Here is a 15,702-nt window from a genome sequence, read left to right as displayed (position 1 = left end):
AGAAAGCTTCCCATCTGCTCCCTTGGGGAGGACTGAGAACCTGCTGATAGCGGGGAGGAAGCAACTGTGGGTGTCCCTTAAGTGAGCTCTCAGAATAGTTGGTGAAGTGGACAAGCCCAGCGTCTGGCCATGGGTCAGCTGAATTTTTTTCCTAGGATATTCGAGGTGACTCTGTAGTGGTGCTAGGGAATGAACTGGAAGGAGAGGTATCTTGAGTTTTAGATAGGAACAGATTAAACTGTGTTTTACAGATTTAACACTTATGGTGGTTGTAACTCTGATTGGATATCAGTAATTTTAATCATTTGATCTGTCTTTTCTGCCCTTCTCCCTTTCACAAGGAAAACACAAGACCTGCAGTGTGGCTTCACAGGACAACTTTGCTGTTGTTCTCTCAAGGCCTGTGGCAAAACAAAAATGATACGATTCTACTGGGGGGAGAAGGAGGGGTTGGGGCATAGGAGGCAAATTTGAGTCGCACCTGGCTTGGAGTATGTAGCATCAATGCAGGGTTCTTAAAGTACCTGCCACACCTGTCACATCGTTTCATGCTGAATGGCTTTCATATTGGAGAAAAATCAATGAGAGGATTAAAATGTCATTCTATTTATTTTGTTTTTCATAAACCACCTTGCTGCACTGCTAATTATTGAAAATGGCTTTAAATTAGGGCTCCTCGCCCCAGCCTCCTCTTGATCCCACAGCAAATTTGTAGTGCTGCATTTTTGACTTGGAATTCATTTCCATCCTGGCACACTGGGATGGCCCGAACATACAATTATGTCTTCAGGGCAGGAGCAAGCAGAAGCAGCTGTTTTAATAAGGGTTTTCTCTCTCACATCCCCCATCACTGAAATAAGAACAGAAAATGACTGCCCAAGGAAATTGCTTTTTTATAAATGCTCTCTTCTGCAAGTTTATTCCATGGTGATAGCCCTGCTACAAAGTAAGGAAACACATTCACAGGAGCTAGTAATTATTCCAGAAGCTTAGGTTCACCCAGCTATTCCTGGAGGTGAGATATGGATGGGATAGGGCTGCCACATGGATTCTGATTTGCAATATTCATCTTCTATTTTCTATTAAGCATTCTCACTCGCTCCCTCCTGTGGTGATCATGGTCTGTAAATGAAATGAGTTACCTGGAATCGGAATAGGCACAATAGTTGTCTAATTGTCAGTTCTCTGAGGTGGCATTCTCTGCTGACCATGCATGTTGTAATTTCTTTTAGCAACACTTGTATGAACAACAAGGGATTACTGCACCATCTTCTTGTACGGCAATCCTACAGTAGGGGCACAAAGAGCATCACTGTTGCAAAGCTATGTGACATGCATATTGTGCTTCAAAATAAAGGGAGGGGATGTGGTGATGCTCTGGATTATTGCACTTGACTTTAAACTGTGTTCAGATCATAAATTAAACGGAGTTGCTTGATCTCATCCTGGTGCTCTTGGGGTGGGCAGGTTTTGCTCGGGAGAGGCACTAGCAAGTGAAGATTGAGATGTGTCCACAGAGCTGCCTGGGAAAGTTTGTCCATCACATAAATGTTAATCCTTTGCTTTTTTTCTGACTAAATTCACTCACACATTACTGGAGTGGGAAGTGTGTATGCAACAGACACTGACTCCCCTCCTCTACCTTTTTTGATGCTGCAGGTGTTTGAGGAATTGTGGAAGGGGGAGGGGAAGACCCCACTTCAAATTGTTAAAGAAAAGAAACTTGAACTAATCCAGGATCAGCAAGAGCTTGAACAGATCTGTCAGGCAGTGATGGAAGGACATCAGGAAGAGGTGATTCAAACGGGGTGGGAATTGATTACAGAGGCTTGGACATGTTGGTGGTCTGTGATGCTAACGGATTTAAATTGCCATCTTTTCTCTGGCTCTGCATTTGTTTGTACATCTTCAAAGAGAAATGAAGGATTTATTAGTCTGGCTTGTCCAAGAAGCCAAGTCATTCTGACTATGCATAAAAGTGATAGTGCAAGAAAACAAGCACAGAAAAAGTCCTGTCCCTTTCAACTGAATGTGTGCAGAGAGCACTTTTGTTACCCTGGCCTGGCAGTTTTGATCAGTATAATTCCCTGATTTTTTTTCTTGTCATCTTAGGAGATATCTAAGGTCAAAGAGATGAAATTAATATAACCGTGTGAAAACTCAGGGTATCTATCAAGAAGTCATTATTTATTCTATATGAATAATATTAGCTTCAAAGGAGATAGCATCAATGTTGGAAAGCCAAAAAGTTGGCGTTTATTGGGTCTCTTTGCAAAGACCATGTCTCTTCTCCCAAGAAATGTATACTGACTGGCTAACCCTCTTGAGCAACCTTACACTAACACACAGTGTGTGTGTCATTTCAAGATTCCAGAGATTTTCAGTTAGAAAAAGGGGGGCAAAATGGAGGGGTAACCTTGACCACATCCAACATTAGCTTTATAAAAAAGGTGCTTTTGTATTCTCGTGAGTGCAAAATGTAAAAGCAGGAATGAATGGCCTATTTTAAGTATAAACATAGTCTAGCTACATTTGCAGTTGGAAAAAAAAGCTAACATCTTTTGAGAACAATACCACCCACGCCAAAGTCTCACTGGGGGACACTAACAGCTTTCGATAAAGAAAATGAACTTGCAGTAGATCTGCATGACCTCCCTTATATTGACTCATTTGCAGTGGCTGATAAAAGTGCTTCTGTATTTTCATACTAGTACTGAATCACAAGAGCAGAGAGCTAGAACTGTTCAACAGCACAAAAGCTGAGGGTCCATAACCAGATTCCTGTTTCAATAATAGAAATGATTTTGTACGAATTTAATTCCTCCCTCAGCTTCCAGTGTTTTAGCAAAGCCAGCTGTGATAAAGCAGCCTTATTTTCCAGCTGCTTTCAGGTGATCCTTTTAGTAAAGAAGCTTTTAAAGCTTGTAGGTCTGTGCTTTAAATGCCCATGAGATCTTATCTTACAGAACAGGCAGTTGGGCTATTGCAAGAGAAAATGCCTTGCTTTTTAATAGTAGTTTATTTTTTTAAAAGGGAAACTAACACTCAATACTGAGCAATTTAAGTAAGTGCTGCCTTTATCTGCTTGCAATGTGCCCTATCTATGCTGGGACGTTATAGACAAGATTTAAGATGGGCTAAAGTTCAGGTGGATGTATTTGCAATTGTGCATGCAGTTGGTGCAGCTGGTAGTTCATGTATTAGTAAAGTTTAAGGCCAGTGGGGACTGCTATCTAGTTTGACAACATGCATAGTTTAGGCTATAGAATTTCACCCGATACTTCCCACAATGCAGATAATTATTTTTCCCTGCTACATAAGTAAACATGGTAGAGCTCAGTAACTCGTGGTTGAACTAGAACGTATCTTTTAGGAAGACCTCCTATTTTGATTTAAGACAAAGTGATGGTGAATTTCAGACTTCCCTTGTTAAACGGTTAGGGTTTTTTAGCCATCATTTCCAGCTTAAACTTTTCTCTTTTCAAATTGGGTCAACGGCTACCTGACTGGCCATGCAAGTGGCCAGTGCACAGTAATTGTGCAGGCCAAAGTGCAGGCATTTTGGGGTCAGTCAATGGGTCTAAAAATAGAATCTGTCTGACTCACTGGTAGTATTTTTATGATGAATACACGTAGTTAAAAAACATTTAATGCTTTGTTGCAAGAGACTCCTCCAGGTTATTATATCTGATATAAAAGTTTTTAAAGGGTTAGTTCTAAAGTTTCTGCTCTTGTGAAAAATGCCAGGTCAGGGTTAATGAAATACAAGTGTCTCCACTTTAAAAGGACACTGTCATAGTAGAATTTTAGAATAATTCTGAACTCTAGTAAATTTATTACTAATCAGTTGAAACTGAACACTTTAAAATCTGTTTAGTAGTTGCTATCTTACTTTTTGCATGTCACCCCATTAGGAAAAGTAAAATAGGTAAGTCTTACTTTCACGCTTTCAGACAGCACTGCACGGGATGTCTTGGGACAAAAAATTATCATGAAACCAGTAATTCTATTAGGACTAAGGCCCTGATTCTGCAGTGACATGTGCTCATCCAATGGGGCTCCAGCCACACCCAGCCTTTGCAGAATCGAGGCCAAAAATTTACTTTAAGGCCTATATTGAGCTGGTGCTAAGGTTAGAAAATGTGCATCTGTTTAGAGGGAAAACAGAACGTCTTCCCTTATTCATGATAAATACTTTTGTACTCTTGTTTTCAAGGTTATGGAGATAAAGAAGGGAAACCGAAAAGTTCTGAATAAACTGATTGGACTGGTTCAAAGAACAACAAGAGGGCGAGCAGACCCTGTGCTGGTGAAACAAATATTAGAGAAGAGGCTGTCACAGTAACTTTCAGAGCAACTTGCACAGGTCCCTACAGAGGGAACGACTGGACAATTCCCTGGACTCTATACAGTTCAATTCCAGCCTGAGCTAGAAAAAGATACTGTGTAGTCTTAGCATGGAACAGAATTGTTATTCCCTTTTGGTGGTTATTCAGGTAGTTTCTTGTTATACAATCTTCCTTGAATGCTTCACCCTCTGTCAGGACAAAAGAAAAGGCATTCCGTGCAAAAGAATAGCAGACATTAGTATTGAGAGCTGTTCACTTTTTCTGGAGCTGGTTTTGCACACATGAGAAAGGTAAGTGATTCACTGCGTTACTGTTTGGCTGAATACTCTAGAACTGGCATCAGATGTATGTTGTGATTAAATATTGCCAGGTAGCAATGCTTTTCTGAAGGAATAGAAAGTCACGCATCTTAGAGTGTGAAATGTAATGTTGTGCATAGGTCACGCCACCTAGTCGCTCTGCCAAACACTCAGTGGCAGCTCGGCCACTCCCCCCACCTGTCAGGAGGGGGAAGCAGTTCCTCAGTGCTGTCACTCCTCCCTTGCCTCTGCCAGAGGGAGGGAAAGGAGAAGAGACTGCCCAGCTGCCTTTCCTTCCTTCAGGGGATGATCGATCCTAAACCCAATCCTACCCCGCACCCCACCCCACCCAACCCCAGTGGCTAAACAGGCCCCTAAAAGCCAGCTAAGGCAGCTGAAGCTCAGGCAGTCCTCTGCATTATGGAAAAATCCTGCTACTTCAAGAGCCTGTGCTATATGCACATCTATAATCTTACATCTGTAATAAATATTTGATCGAGCTATGAACTATGGTTGCTGGAGTTCAGAAGCCTCTTTTGATCCCTTCTAAAAACCACAATTATCCTCAAGCTCAAAGATACTTCTGAAGGGTAAAATGTTTTGCCATTTGAATGCATGCACAGACCATACTAAGCTCTTAGGCCCAGGTTTTTAAAGCTGTTTACATGCTGCCGTGCTCAGCTTTGCAGTGCCTAACTGATTTAGGCACTTAGTAGCCTAAATCCCGTTGACTGTTAATGGGATTTTGACTCAGATGCCTAAATCCTTTTTGAAAATGAAATTTGGGCTCCTACACACTTTTACAAATCTGGCCTTAATTCAGAGAGGATGTAGCCCAGGCCTCTCTTGTGGAATCTAGCTATCCTCTTCAAGTTATGGAATTGCTAGTTCAGCCCTCCTCATTGGTACTTCATTCTTTGATTAGCAGTGCTACTCTCTTTCTTGACAGGGAAACATCTGAACAAACGAGCTCACAGTTTAAGCAGAAAAGAGGCAAAATGCAGGAGTTTTCAAATATATTTATTGAATAAAACGTGTGCCCATTGTTCACATAAAAATAAGTTAGTTAAAAGGTTGTGCAGCTGACAAAAAGCATTAACGTTAGGTTGCCTTGTTTTGTCTGAAAAGGATAAGATTTACTCTGAATTTTGCAATGACAGAGACCTTGACCTTTTAAAAAATTGTGTATTTAAACTGACATTCAAACAAAGGCTTTACTATCATTTTGTCACATCTGAGCAAAAGCACCATTTTATCTTTTATTTACTGGCACCTGTTTTGTTCCATGACGATTTTATCTTTTATTTACTGGCACCTGTTTTGTTCCATGACGATTTTGTTCAGAGTGCTACATTTAAATCAATTTTACAAAACCTATTCAGATAATAAATGGTTATGACACAACCACAATATACACTGAACTTTGAATTTGTTAGATTAATGCTCTGTCCTTAACTCCTGCCATTGTGGGAAGAAACAAAAGGCACAAGACTGAATTATGGACGGAGCATCTGCATAAAGTTTGAATTTTATTGGTCCATGTGTTTTAAGCCTATTCTTTACCTTTCCAACAAACAAACAAACCTTACCTTTTCCAGAAGGTTTTGTCCTCTTGTAGTATTAATGCTTTTTGTTGGGCAGCTTTGGAGTGGGATGTGTCTTACACTTACCCCCTTATCTGAGAGAGTGTAGTAACTGCACTATACTTAAAATAGAAGGATCTTAGATACCATAGCATGACTACTGTTGGTAAATATCTTTAATGGTTACCTGTTTTCAAAGCCATTTTGTTCTAGGCAATTTAGTAATAGGGTAGAAAATAGCCTGTAATAATTCATGGACACGTTCTATGAATATACAGCATTAGATCTTTACGTTTAAAATAGCAATTACTATAAATCTCAACCTACTTTCAACGCTGCCTGCCACACATACAATGGAGAACAAGGAAGGCAGCACCTAAACTAGAAGTGGATAATTATAACAAACTCTTCCCTTGTATTAGAAGAAGACAGAAGGACACAGGTTAAAAATCTTCAACCATGTTATGGACTCATCACTTGCTGAATTTTTAAACCAACATTTTGCATAGGAACAAAAACTATTAAGGATGTTTCTTGACGGACAATCAAAAAGGGTAAGCTTTTTGAATCAGATCTTAATGTGTATGAAGTCCTTTGCATGCTCATTAAGGTGCTGGCTATCATGTCTAAAGCAGTGTTAGCTGGGATGGAGGGCAGCTTAAGCTCTGACACGGCTGGCTAACATGGCTTCAAACATGTTATCCTAACTATATTCCAGCCTTTGTGTCCCTCTGAGCAGAACATAAAACATCCAGTTAAACACGGCCAGAATGATTCTCCTGCTCCCTACCAAAAAGCTCAGGGCAAAGTCTAAACTCTCAAAGTTTGTTCCCTACAGAGAATGACAACTCTGCCACATACCACTTAATAAGACTGACTTGTATAGCATCATATGTGTGCACAGCACTTTACAGAACATTTTAAGACTTAAGGATCCAGCCTGAAGGAGTTAATCGCCTATCGGACAAATACGAAACACAAGATGGGTGTTGTGGGGTGAGACGGTGCAGAGACTGTCTGAGTGATCGATGTCAAAAGGCTTGGTGGAGAGGGAGGCTGTCACAAGGCTTGAACAAAGGACAAAAGCTAGGGCTTCCTAGAATTAAGGCTCAAGTTCTGCCCTTCACTCAGGTGTCAGTTTGCTACTGCAGCCCTCACTGAGCTGCTGCTTAGATGCCCTATGTGCTCCAGTTGTTAGGCAGGGTGAGTTACATACAGTTTCATTCAGATCTTCAGTATTAATACCCAACCTGTGTGAGAGAATTTCCTTTGGCCCTTCAGCTTATAGAGAGAAATTTCGCCAATGTATAAAAGCTGATACCATACACAGTCATTACAATCTCATCCAAATGGACAGAGAGGTAGTTAAACATGTGGGTGCTTACCAGATAGAGTGTAAAAGCTTTTGGCAGGGGGCATTGATTATACATGTGTAGCAGCAGTTATCCTGCATTTGGGAGTTGGAGGGAGAAACTGACAAAATATTTTTTCTGGCAGTGTGGAGTAATGAGGAAAGACTACCTTTAGCTATCAGCCCTGGCTGCAAAGTTTCACAGCAGAGTTTAATTTGATCCATGCTATAGAGGTATATGGTGGAAACTTTCATTACAGTTTCTACTTGTGAATGTTAATGTCCTGGGAAAGGGTTCAAATTACATTAAGCAGTTGGTGTGATATCATTCTAGTGTAATGTTCTTATTTCTGTGCTGAGCAGCCCTTTGTAATATACAGACTTTCACAGTCACTAACTGCAGCAGCAGCCTCTCATAGATTTATGGCCTTGGGTGTTTGCTGTATGTGTAAAGTGGTTTATCGCTCTTGAACGAGTATCCTACTTCATTTTTTGTTTAAAGCTATAATCTCAGGGTGCTCAAGAAAGGAGACGGAGACAGAGCAGCACATCAAAACTTTTGCCCTTCTCTGTATCTCCCTTGCACTGCTATTTTCATATGATTCAGACAGGAAGTTCATAACATTCTGCTTCATCTAAGGGTGAGAGAAAACCAAGTTACAGCAGCAAGGAGGTCCCAATTTATTTTTTTCAAATATAGCATTGATCTTGTTGGGGACACTGGGGCATGGCCACTAGGTAACTCGAGGGGATGGAAGACCACGAGTGTCGATGAAGCCCCCTCGCACTAGGCCCAGGTGTTCTTGGCCCCCCCCTCCCGCCTGGAGGCACTCGCAGCAGCTCTGCGTACTAGGCCCAAGTGTCCTTGGCCCCCCCGCCTGGAGGCACACACAGCAGTTATGCTGAGGATCTGCAAGAATATGCTGCAGAGTCAGACTGCCTGAAACCAAGCAAGGCCACACAGGGGAGATATGGAAGAACAATGCTGAATAAAACAGCTTTATGTATAGTTTAACAAATGATACAGAGAACCAGGGAACTAGCTGGGAACTGGATTGGCTGGCTATATGGATACTTAGGGCAGCTTGCTATTGGATAAGTATGCTGGGAAAAAGGATGTATAAAAGCCTGTGTAACTTCCTGCTCTGGGTACAGGATTTGAGATTCAAATCTCCCTGTACCTTTTTGAAGCTTCAAATAAACTTTTCTGCTTCTCCACCCCGTTGTGATTATTGGGTGTAGCACACCGGGTAACGAACCAACTCAAGCTGTTGTTCAGCCTCTCGGCACTGGGTGCCGGCAACAGTTTGGTTGGCTGTACAGTTTAAATGCCCAAGATGTAATTGTATTGTTAATGTTATAAGTGAGGCAATATATATTAAAGCCACAGGTCCAGGCAAGCTGCATTAGATTCACCTTTGCCTCCCTACTCCTAGGGCTAGTTGAGGGCTGATTTGGGCCCTGGTACAATTTAGAACAGCCTCAGGATAACTTCACGTTGCCCTTGGAAGGGGCTAGTCTGGTAGCTAAGAATTACTGAAGCAGCCTTCCCCTCTTCTCTTGTTGATGTCCTGGGGCAGGGGAAGTGGTTAGGAAGCAAGGAGTGGCCCTATACCTGCTAGGGATTCCCAGCTGAACAGCAAAGCTGATTTTTTTTTCCTACCTGCTTTTTGAAACCTGAGCAGCACAAGCCAGGCAGAACAGGGCCAGAATGCAGGCACGAGTGTCCAACAGATTTTGGGTTTTTTTAAAGGCAGCTCTCTATCCCCATAAATTGTGGGTGCAAATCATGGTCCTTGCGGACAGTAGCCTGATTCTCAGAGGTTTGTGGAAGGTGGGGCATGCAATGTTAAAGAAAAGAAAAACAGGTTTGAATGAGCAATATGCTGGTGCAGGCTCCCAGCAGGACTTCGCTAAAATTCTGCCACCAAAGTTGACAGGAAGGCTGAAGGTTCAAGCTTCTCTAAATTGGAGGGCTAGAAACTTCTATGTGAGAATCTTTGCTTTAATTTAATCACAATATTCTGAGCTGGAGCTTTAAGGAAAACTAAATATTGCTAGAGTTAGTAAACTGAATGTCACTCTCACTGTTAAGAGTCGTATCCAGCAGCGACATGGCCTCTTGGCTCAAGCTGGAGCACTGAATGCTGAGACTTGTAGACTCTAAAGGCCACATCTTTCCATTAGAGAGGAGATGGCATTCTGTGTGGGTGCTAGCCAAGCTGACAGGGTAGCATTTAGACAAAGTTTGATTAGACCTAGGTTTAACCCAGGTACTTTTGTTTTTTTGGCCTAGATCCACTTGGTTATTTTTAAGCAAATTGCAATAAAATATTAGTGATATCAAATGCTTTCTTGAAACTAATATATCCAAAACACAGGTTTGCAGGTATATAATTATACCCGGGCACTTTAACTTTGGCAAAGAAAATTATTTTGTTCAGAAACGCAGCCTTTGCACAAAAGTTCCATAAAGGGTTTTTGGCCTTAATCCAGCTGCCACACAAACTGTTATAATCAATGAATAAAAAGATTTGCTCAGTAAGCAGTAATGACTTCCCAGCAGCCCTTACAGGCCAGAGGATCGAAAACTCAAAGTGCATATGTACTTGACCCAGTAATATTCCTGTTCATAAAAAAGTGTCTTCAACCAGTATACAACAAAACAAAAAATATTTATGCTAGATCACATTTGGAAAAGCAGGAAAGTTATTAATCTGATCTTTTGTAGCTAATGAAGTTATAAATTAAATATGCACCACAGCAATCTTAGGGTTTTATGGTGGCACCTATCTCGGATTACTTGAATACCTACTTATGCAAACAAATCCAAAAACACATTAACAAGGGGTAATTTTCACCCTCCCTTCTATGATATTTTTTCAATAGTGGTCCTTGACACAGGGCCACTTTTTTCTGCTTGTGACAAACAAGAGTAATACAAATTTCAGTTCTGTCTGTATTTCACACTGAAGTGAGTAACACACTGCCAGCCTGTGGTTTTTGGTAATTGTCATTTTCTATTGCTAAAGCCCAAAAGGTGCAACCAAGGACATCTTGTAATTACCTAAATCAAATTTAGAATGGGACAGCACTGAATTGTGCCAGAACTAGCATGGGTAAAAAAGTACTACATTACTTGCAATTGCAGCTGCACTCTAAATGTTACAAATGTAAGCCTAGCAGCATTCATAAAAACTGTAGGTATGACACAGCAATTTCTGTCAGTACAGCACAGTAAATTGCTTATTAAATCAAGCTTCCTCAAAGAGGAACTATGTTATAATCAATGTATAAAAGAAGATTTGCACAGTAAGCAGTAATGACTTTGTAGCTCTGGCTACCATTCAAAGTAATACAGTAAAAGGCGTGACATCATTTAATTGCACCAAATAAGACTGCTTTTTTTTTTTTTAAATGCTTGTGAAAGGTGCTGAATTGACAACACTGGAGAATGAAGTCCTCTGTTTATCCAGAGGCATGCTAGCTTGCCTTGTACTGGAAGACCTACCTCTAGTGGTAGAAGGGCAACTTGAACTTAAACCCTCATCCTGTGCTGAACATGCCTTATTGGGATCCAGGAAGCGTGTGCTGAACATGCCAGTTGTGTCTGTAGGGAGTGGACAGAAAGCTATCTCACTGCACATACACCAAGGAGCTGTCAAAGCCTTTTAGCCGCTATTGCTCAGATTGGAACTAGTGAAATCTAGGTGTAAGTGTGTTATTACCTACCCACTCTTTTACCCAAGTTTTAAAAACAAAAACCAGTTTTGTTAAATGGATCAATCGTACCCGTCTGTCGTTAACACGAAAAGATTATCCAACTAGACAGTATTCACCAAACAGGCATAACTACACTAAGTGAATGCATTCTGCTTTCACCACAGGATGTGACAAATCCCGATGAAGTATTAAATACTAAAAGCAATTGTGAACAGCAGCTACTTTGAAGGAATGTATCTAAGTGTACTAAAAGAAGGGCAACCTTTTTAATAAAAAAGAACAACCCTCTTTGGGTCTGATTTTCCTCATCTCCACCAGTGTAACAGATCAGAATCAGGTCTTGATTTTTGTTCCAGATCTTTCCAATTTGAAAGCAGCAGCATATTAAACAGCCTTCGGATGAAGGACTTCCACAAGAAAGGATTATTAATTTGAGGCTCTAATAATGAAACAACTGTTTTCATGCTCAATTACATGTAGTTTGCTCTGCACATTGAAGGTAGGAATAATCAACATCATAGTTCGTTTTTTCTCAGGATGCTGGAGGTTATGGTTCTGTAATTCAGCCCTCGCTGAAACCCTGCCTATGATATCTCAGACCGGAAGTCATATAATGTATATTGAATCTTTATTTGGACAGTTTAGAGTTTGAATATAAACCGACCAGACTTATACAAAGGAAATTGCAAATATACCAAAAATTGACAAATCACTTGCCAATTTACAAGTCCATAATATGGTCTCTCCTTTTAGATAGATGACAGACGGTTTTCCTTTGTTTAAAGCATACCTTATGCACATACAGTGTAATGACTTGTCAGTAAGAATTCCTCTGCCCGCTGTAGGGTTTTTAAAGCTCACTAATTTGGTAGGCTGGAGTAACTCCTCTGGAACCATTACAGTTTACTGGGTCCAAACCCCAAAACTTACAGATCTAGTTTGCAGAGTCCACATTTTAAGGTCTCCATCTACCTTTATGTCTTCAGAACAGACTATTGTAATGAATAAGCACATTTAAAAACAAAAAAGACCATTTAAAATGAAACCACTCCTAAACAGTTCACAAAAAAGAGTTAATGGTCTGATTTTAACTTAAAGGCAACGAAAGGGAGAATTACCAAACAAATTCACCCCATTAACAGTTTTTAAAAATGTGGATAGTTTTTTGGGAGTAAATCCCCAGTTGGTTATGACTCATTGAAGTTTGCTTATTTTATTATTACATGTATTTAGTCCATTTTAAAGCACTCACATCAGCTTCTTGCTAGAAGGCAGTGGCTATGCTTTGATGACATGGGAATAGATTAGATCAGTGTTTACAGCGTTCAGCAGCCACTGACCCAGCCCAGATTAGGCTGGAGCACTGCGGTAAGTGATCTCTCTCTTCCCCTCACAGCTAATTTATAAGAGAACAGGCATGAACCACAGTTCTAAGGTGAGGGGTGTGTGAGTAAGAGTGAAGAACCTACCAGCTGCTAGGAGAAGGAAAGGGGCCTGAGGCTGGTGGTTGGCCCTGGCTCCAGCAGCACTGGAATCAGTAGAAGAATTCTCCCATTCCTAAATTAAATGAGTTAAAAAACAAAAGGCAATCGAATGGGTGGTGAGCAGAGCAGCAGCAAGGAGGCTAGAGTGTGATTTGGTGGAATTGCATCTGACAGGCAAAGAGTTGCACGGAACAGGAGCAACAGAGAAGAAAGTGACCTGGAGGGATGCATGGGCCTAAGCACAAAGGGTTGAGAGGCAGCAGCCAGGGCTGTGAGGGAGGGAAGCTGGTGTTCAGACACCACAGAATTGAGTACATTACAAATACCTAGACAGACGAGTGATGGCAGGTCCAGGGAAGTATTTGCATGTGGCAATCTGTGCAGATCCACTTTAGGATTTTTAGTGTCTCCTACAGACAAGACTTAATGCAATCAGGCACTACTATACCTCTCCCTGCTATGGATGATGGGTGCACTTTTCCAAGCACTTATGGGTATCGCTACACTGGACTGAAAGATGGTGGCTGGCCTGGGCCAGCTGACTCAGGCTTGTGGGGCTAAAAATTGTTGTATGGACATTCGGGCTCTCAGAGTGGAGCATGGACTCTGTGACCCTCCCACCACCACCACCCCCGCACCATGGTCTCAGAGCTGAAGCCCAAACCTCTACACAGCAACTTTATAAGCCTGCAGCCCAAGCCCCACGAGCCCAGCCCAGCTGCAGGTGTTTAACTACTGTGTAGACATACCCCCCATGTGACCAAGGACCACTGAAAGTTAATGGGACTTCAGCTCCTAAGTCACTTAGGTACTTTACAAAATTTAACCTGATCTTTCTTCTTATAGGCTTTTCATTTACATTCCTTAAGTGAAGATAATATGCTTGAAATTGGGGAAGTTATAAAATGGGGCTTTTCAGTATTGGGGAATTACAACCAGCAGCATAACAAAAACTGCTTTAATATCATTCTTACCTCCGGTTTCCAGTGCTTTGGGATTGTTTTAGTTTCCTCGTAGTAGAAAGGGGAAGCATTAAGGCTTTCATGAACTGAGCCCCCCATTCATGTATAGCACTGGAAGCACAATTATGCCACTAAGAGTAAAACTAAATGCTGCAGTGATGCACCAATTCATCATGTTTGGGTTCTTCTAATGAACCTCATTACTCACAGAAGAGAATTTTCTTAAGCTGTTAATCACTAGCAACCGTTTTCAATTATCCCTGTTACTTTTTCCTCTCCAACTACTGAACATTCCTCCTCCCTCCCCATTACCCCAAAAGTGCAATATTAGGAAAAGCTAGCGCATAACTTAAAAAATAAATAACCAGTGTTCAAAATGACCTTTAAAAAAAAATTAAGAACACCTTTTCAGAGGCAAGCTGTCCTTTTTCATAAAAAGCAGTACTTAACAAAAATAGATCAGAGTTGCCCTTTTAACACTACTGAAAGATACTGAATACTTTTCTTCAGCTTATCACACACAGAAGAACACAAATTTTTTAGAGCTTGCATAGAAACACTTTGCTTTGTACTTTGTGCAAATTTTACTAAATAAGGCTTGCTTGAGATTTTAGGTAGCAATATAATATTTATCAAAGAATGCTGAGAAACTGCAAGGAAAATTCCAAGCAGTCTGCACTCTGCATCCACTTACACATTTCATTTGACTTCAAAAGACCAACAGCTGATAGCTGCAGATTTGTATGCAACATAAGGCAATACGGTATGTGTTGGGTACAGCACCTGCTTTCAGCTAGTCATGCATTTATAACACATGAGAACACTTGGATTCACAACCTCAGCCATTGGTAAAGGGGATTTCAGAGGTGGCACTGTAGACTCCCCTTTTAAAAATAAAGCAATCAACCCCCTAAAAATCTTGGTCCTTAACACAGAAGGCTTATTTGACCAATTTTGTGCAGTTTTCATATATATTTACATATCAGGTATTTCTCCCACTAGGCAACCCAATTTTCTCGGCCAGAATTGAAAACAGGAGCAGTGAGGTAAAGGAAGTTGTGTATATGCACAAGGGAAGAGGGGTACATATTCAAAATGACAGAACCCCTCAGGAATATATCATATTAGTATGTTGCACAGTTGGAAGTCATAAGGCCCAATATAAAGGTACCATGGAATGAGATTTTTTCCCAGATCAAGTATTGTCAGGAAGTATCAAAGTAGAACTTTCTTTTGTAAGCAGCTTTGCATTTAAAAATCTGCTAATTCTATTAGAAAAAAAAAATCTGTAAAAATGACCCTAATAATAATCCTCAACATCACCCAGTATTTTGTAACCCAGGATGGAATGTTCCTGTGCAAGAGCTGCTAGCTCCTTCAGAAACTCTGGGAAAAGGGCAGCTGCCAGCACGCTATTCCTCACAGGCAAGGGAATACCAGGAAGAGCCGTTACTCTCTTTGCTCTGTGTCCCAAGAAAGGCTGGAGCAGGGTTTGGGAAGCTTCAGAAAGATTTCTTCCTTTCCCTGTGCTGCTGTTGTGCTGGATGTTCTCTAAAGCCAGGAAGAAAAAAAGAATCAGTTTTGACCAGTAAGCAAACCTAATTTAAACTGCATGCTCGAGCATGTATTCACTCTATGACTGGTATCGAATGCAATGTTTTTACACACCGCGTGGCCCAAATTCTATTCTCTCCCTCCCAAAAAAGAATGATCAAGGCTCAGATAGGCATGTGGGGTTATTCCCCACCCCCACTCCCCATGTGCTCCCTTTTTTCCCTTAGCAATCTGGCAGCTGAGAGCTGCCAGTGGGAAGAAACAACATGGAAGTGAAGGCAGAGTAATGGAAAGGAACATATATGAAGATACCTTTAAACAGGGAAATCACAGTTATTTGCATTTTATGCGTGGAAAAAAATTTCCCAAAGTATAATTTAAAATAATACAGCCTTGC

At 41.0% G+C, this 15,702-nt stretch overlaps 2 protein-coding genes across 3 annotated transcripts in view; one reads left to right on the top strand and one right to left on the bottom strand.

Annotated features, from left to right (window-relative positions):
* The window catches only part of GATB (glutamyl-tRNA amidotransferase subunit B), a 66,188-nt gene extending 60,136 nt beyond the window's left edge, over window positions 1-6,052 (top strand). The window contains exons 12-14 of one of the 2 annotated variants that reach the window (XR_012639287.1): window positions 1,660-1,794; window positions 4,217-4,639; window positions 5,598-6,050. Coding sequence is in view for 1 of the 2 variants with exons in the window: in XM_074950985.1 (XP_074807086.1) it covers window positions 1,660-1,794; window positions 4,217-4,345 (264 nt within the window). In the remaining variant the exon portion in view is untranslated. Of the gene's footprint in view, window positions 1-1,659; window positions 1,795-4,216 lie in introns of both variants that reach the window. The other variant, XM_074950985.1, reaches the window with a different exon arrangement.
* The window catches only part of FHIP1A (FHF complex subunit HOOK interacting protein 1A), a 136,483-nt gene continuing 126,433 nt past the window's right edge, over window positions 5,653-15,702 (bottom strand). The window contains exon 14 of the mRNA XM_074950984.1: window positions 5,653-15,302. Coding sequence (XP_074807085.1) covers window positions 15,052-15,302 — 251 coding nt within the window. The 3' untranslated portion in view covers window positions 5,653-15,051. The remainder of the gene's footprint in view (window positions 15,303-15,702) is intronic.

The sequence above is a fragment of the Natator depressus genome, chromosome 4 (assembly GCF_965152275.1).
Source record: "Natator depressus isolate rNatDep1 chromosome 4, rNatDep2.hap1, whole genome shotgun sequence".
NCBI classification, from domain to species: Eukaryota; Metazoa; Chordata; order Testudines; family Cheloniidae; genus Natator; species Natator depressus.
Note: the sequence above shows the minus strand (reverse complement) of the source record. Positions and strands in the feature narration are given on the sequence as shown.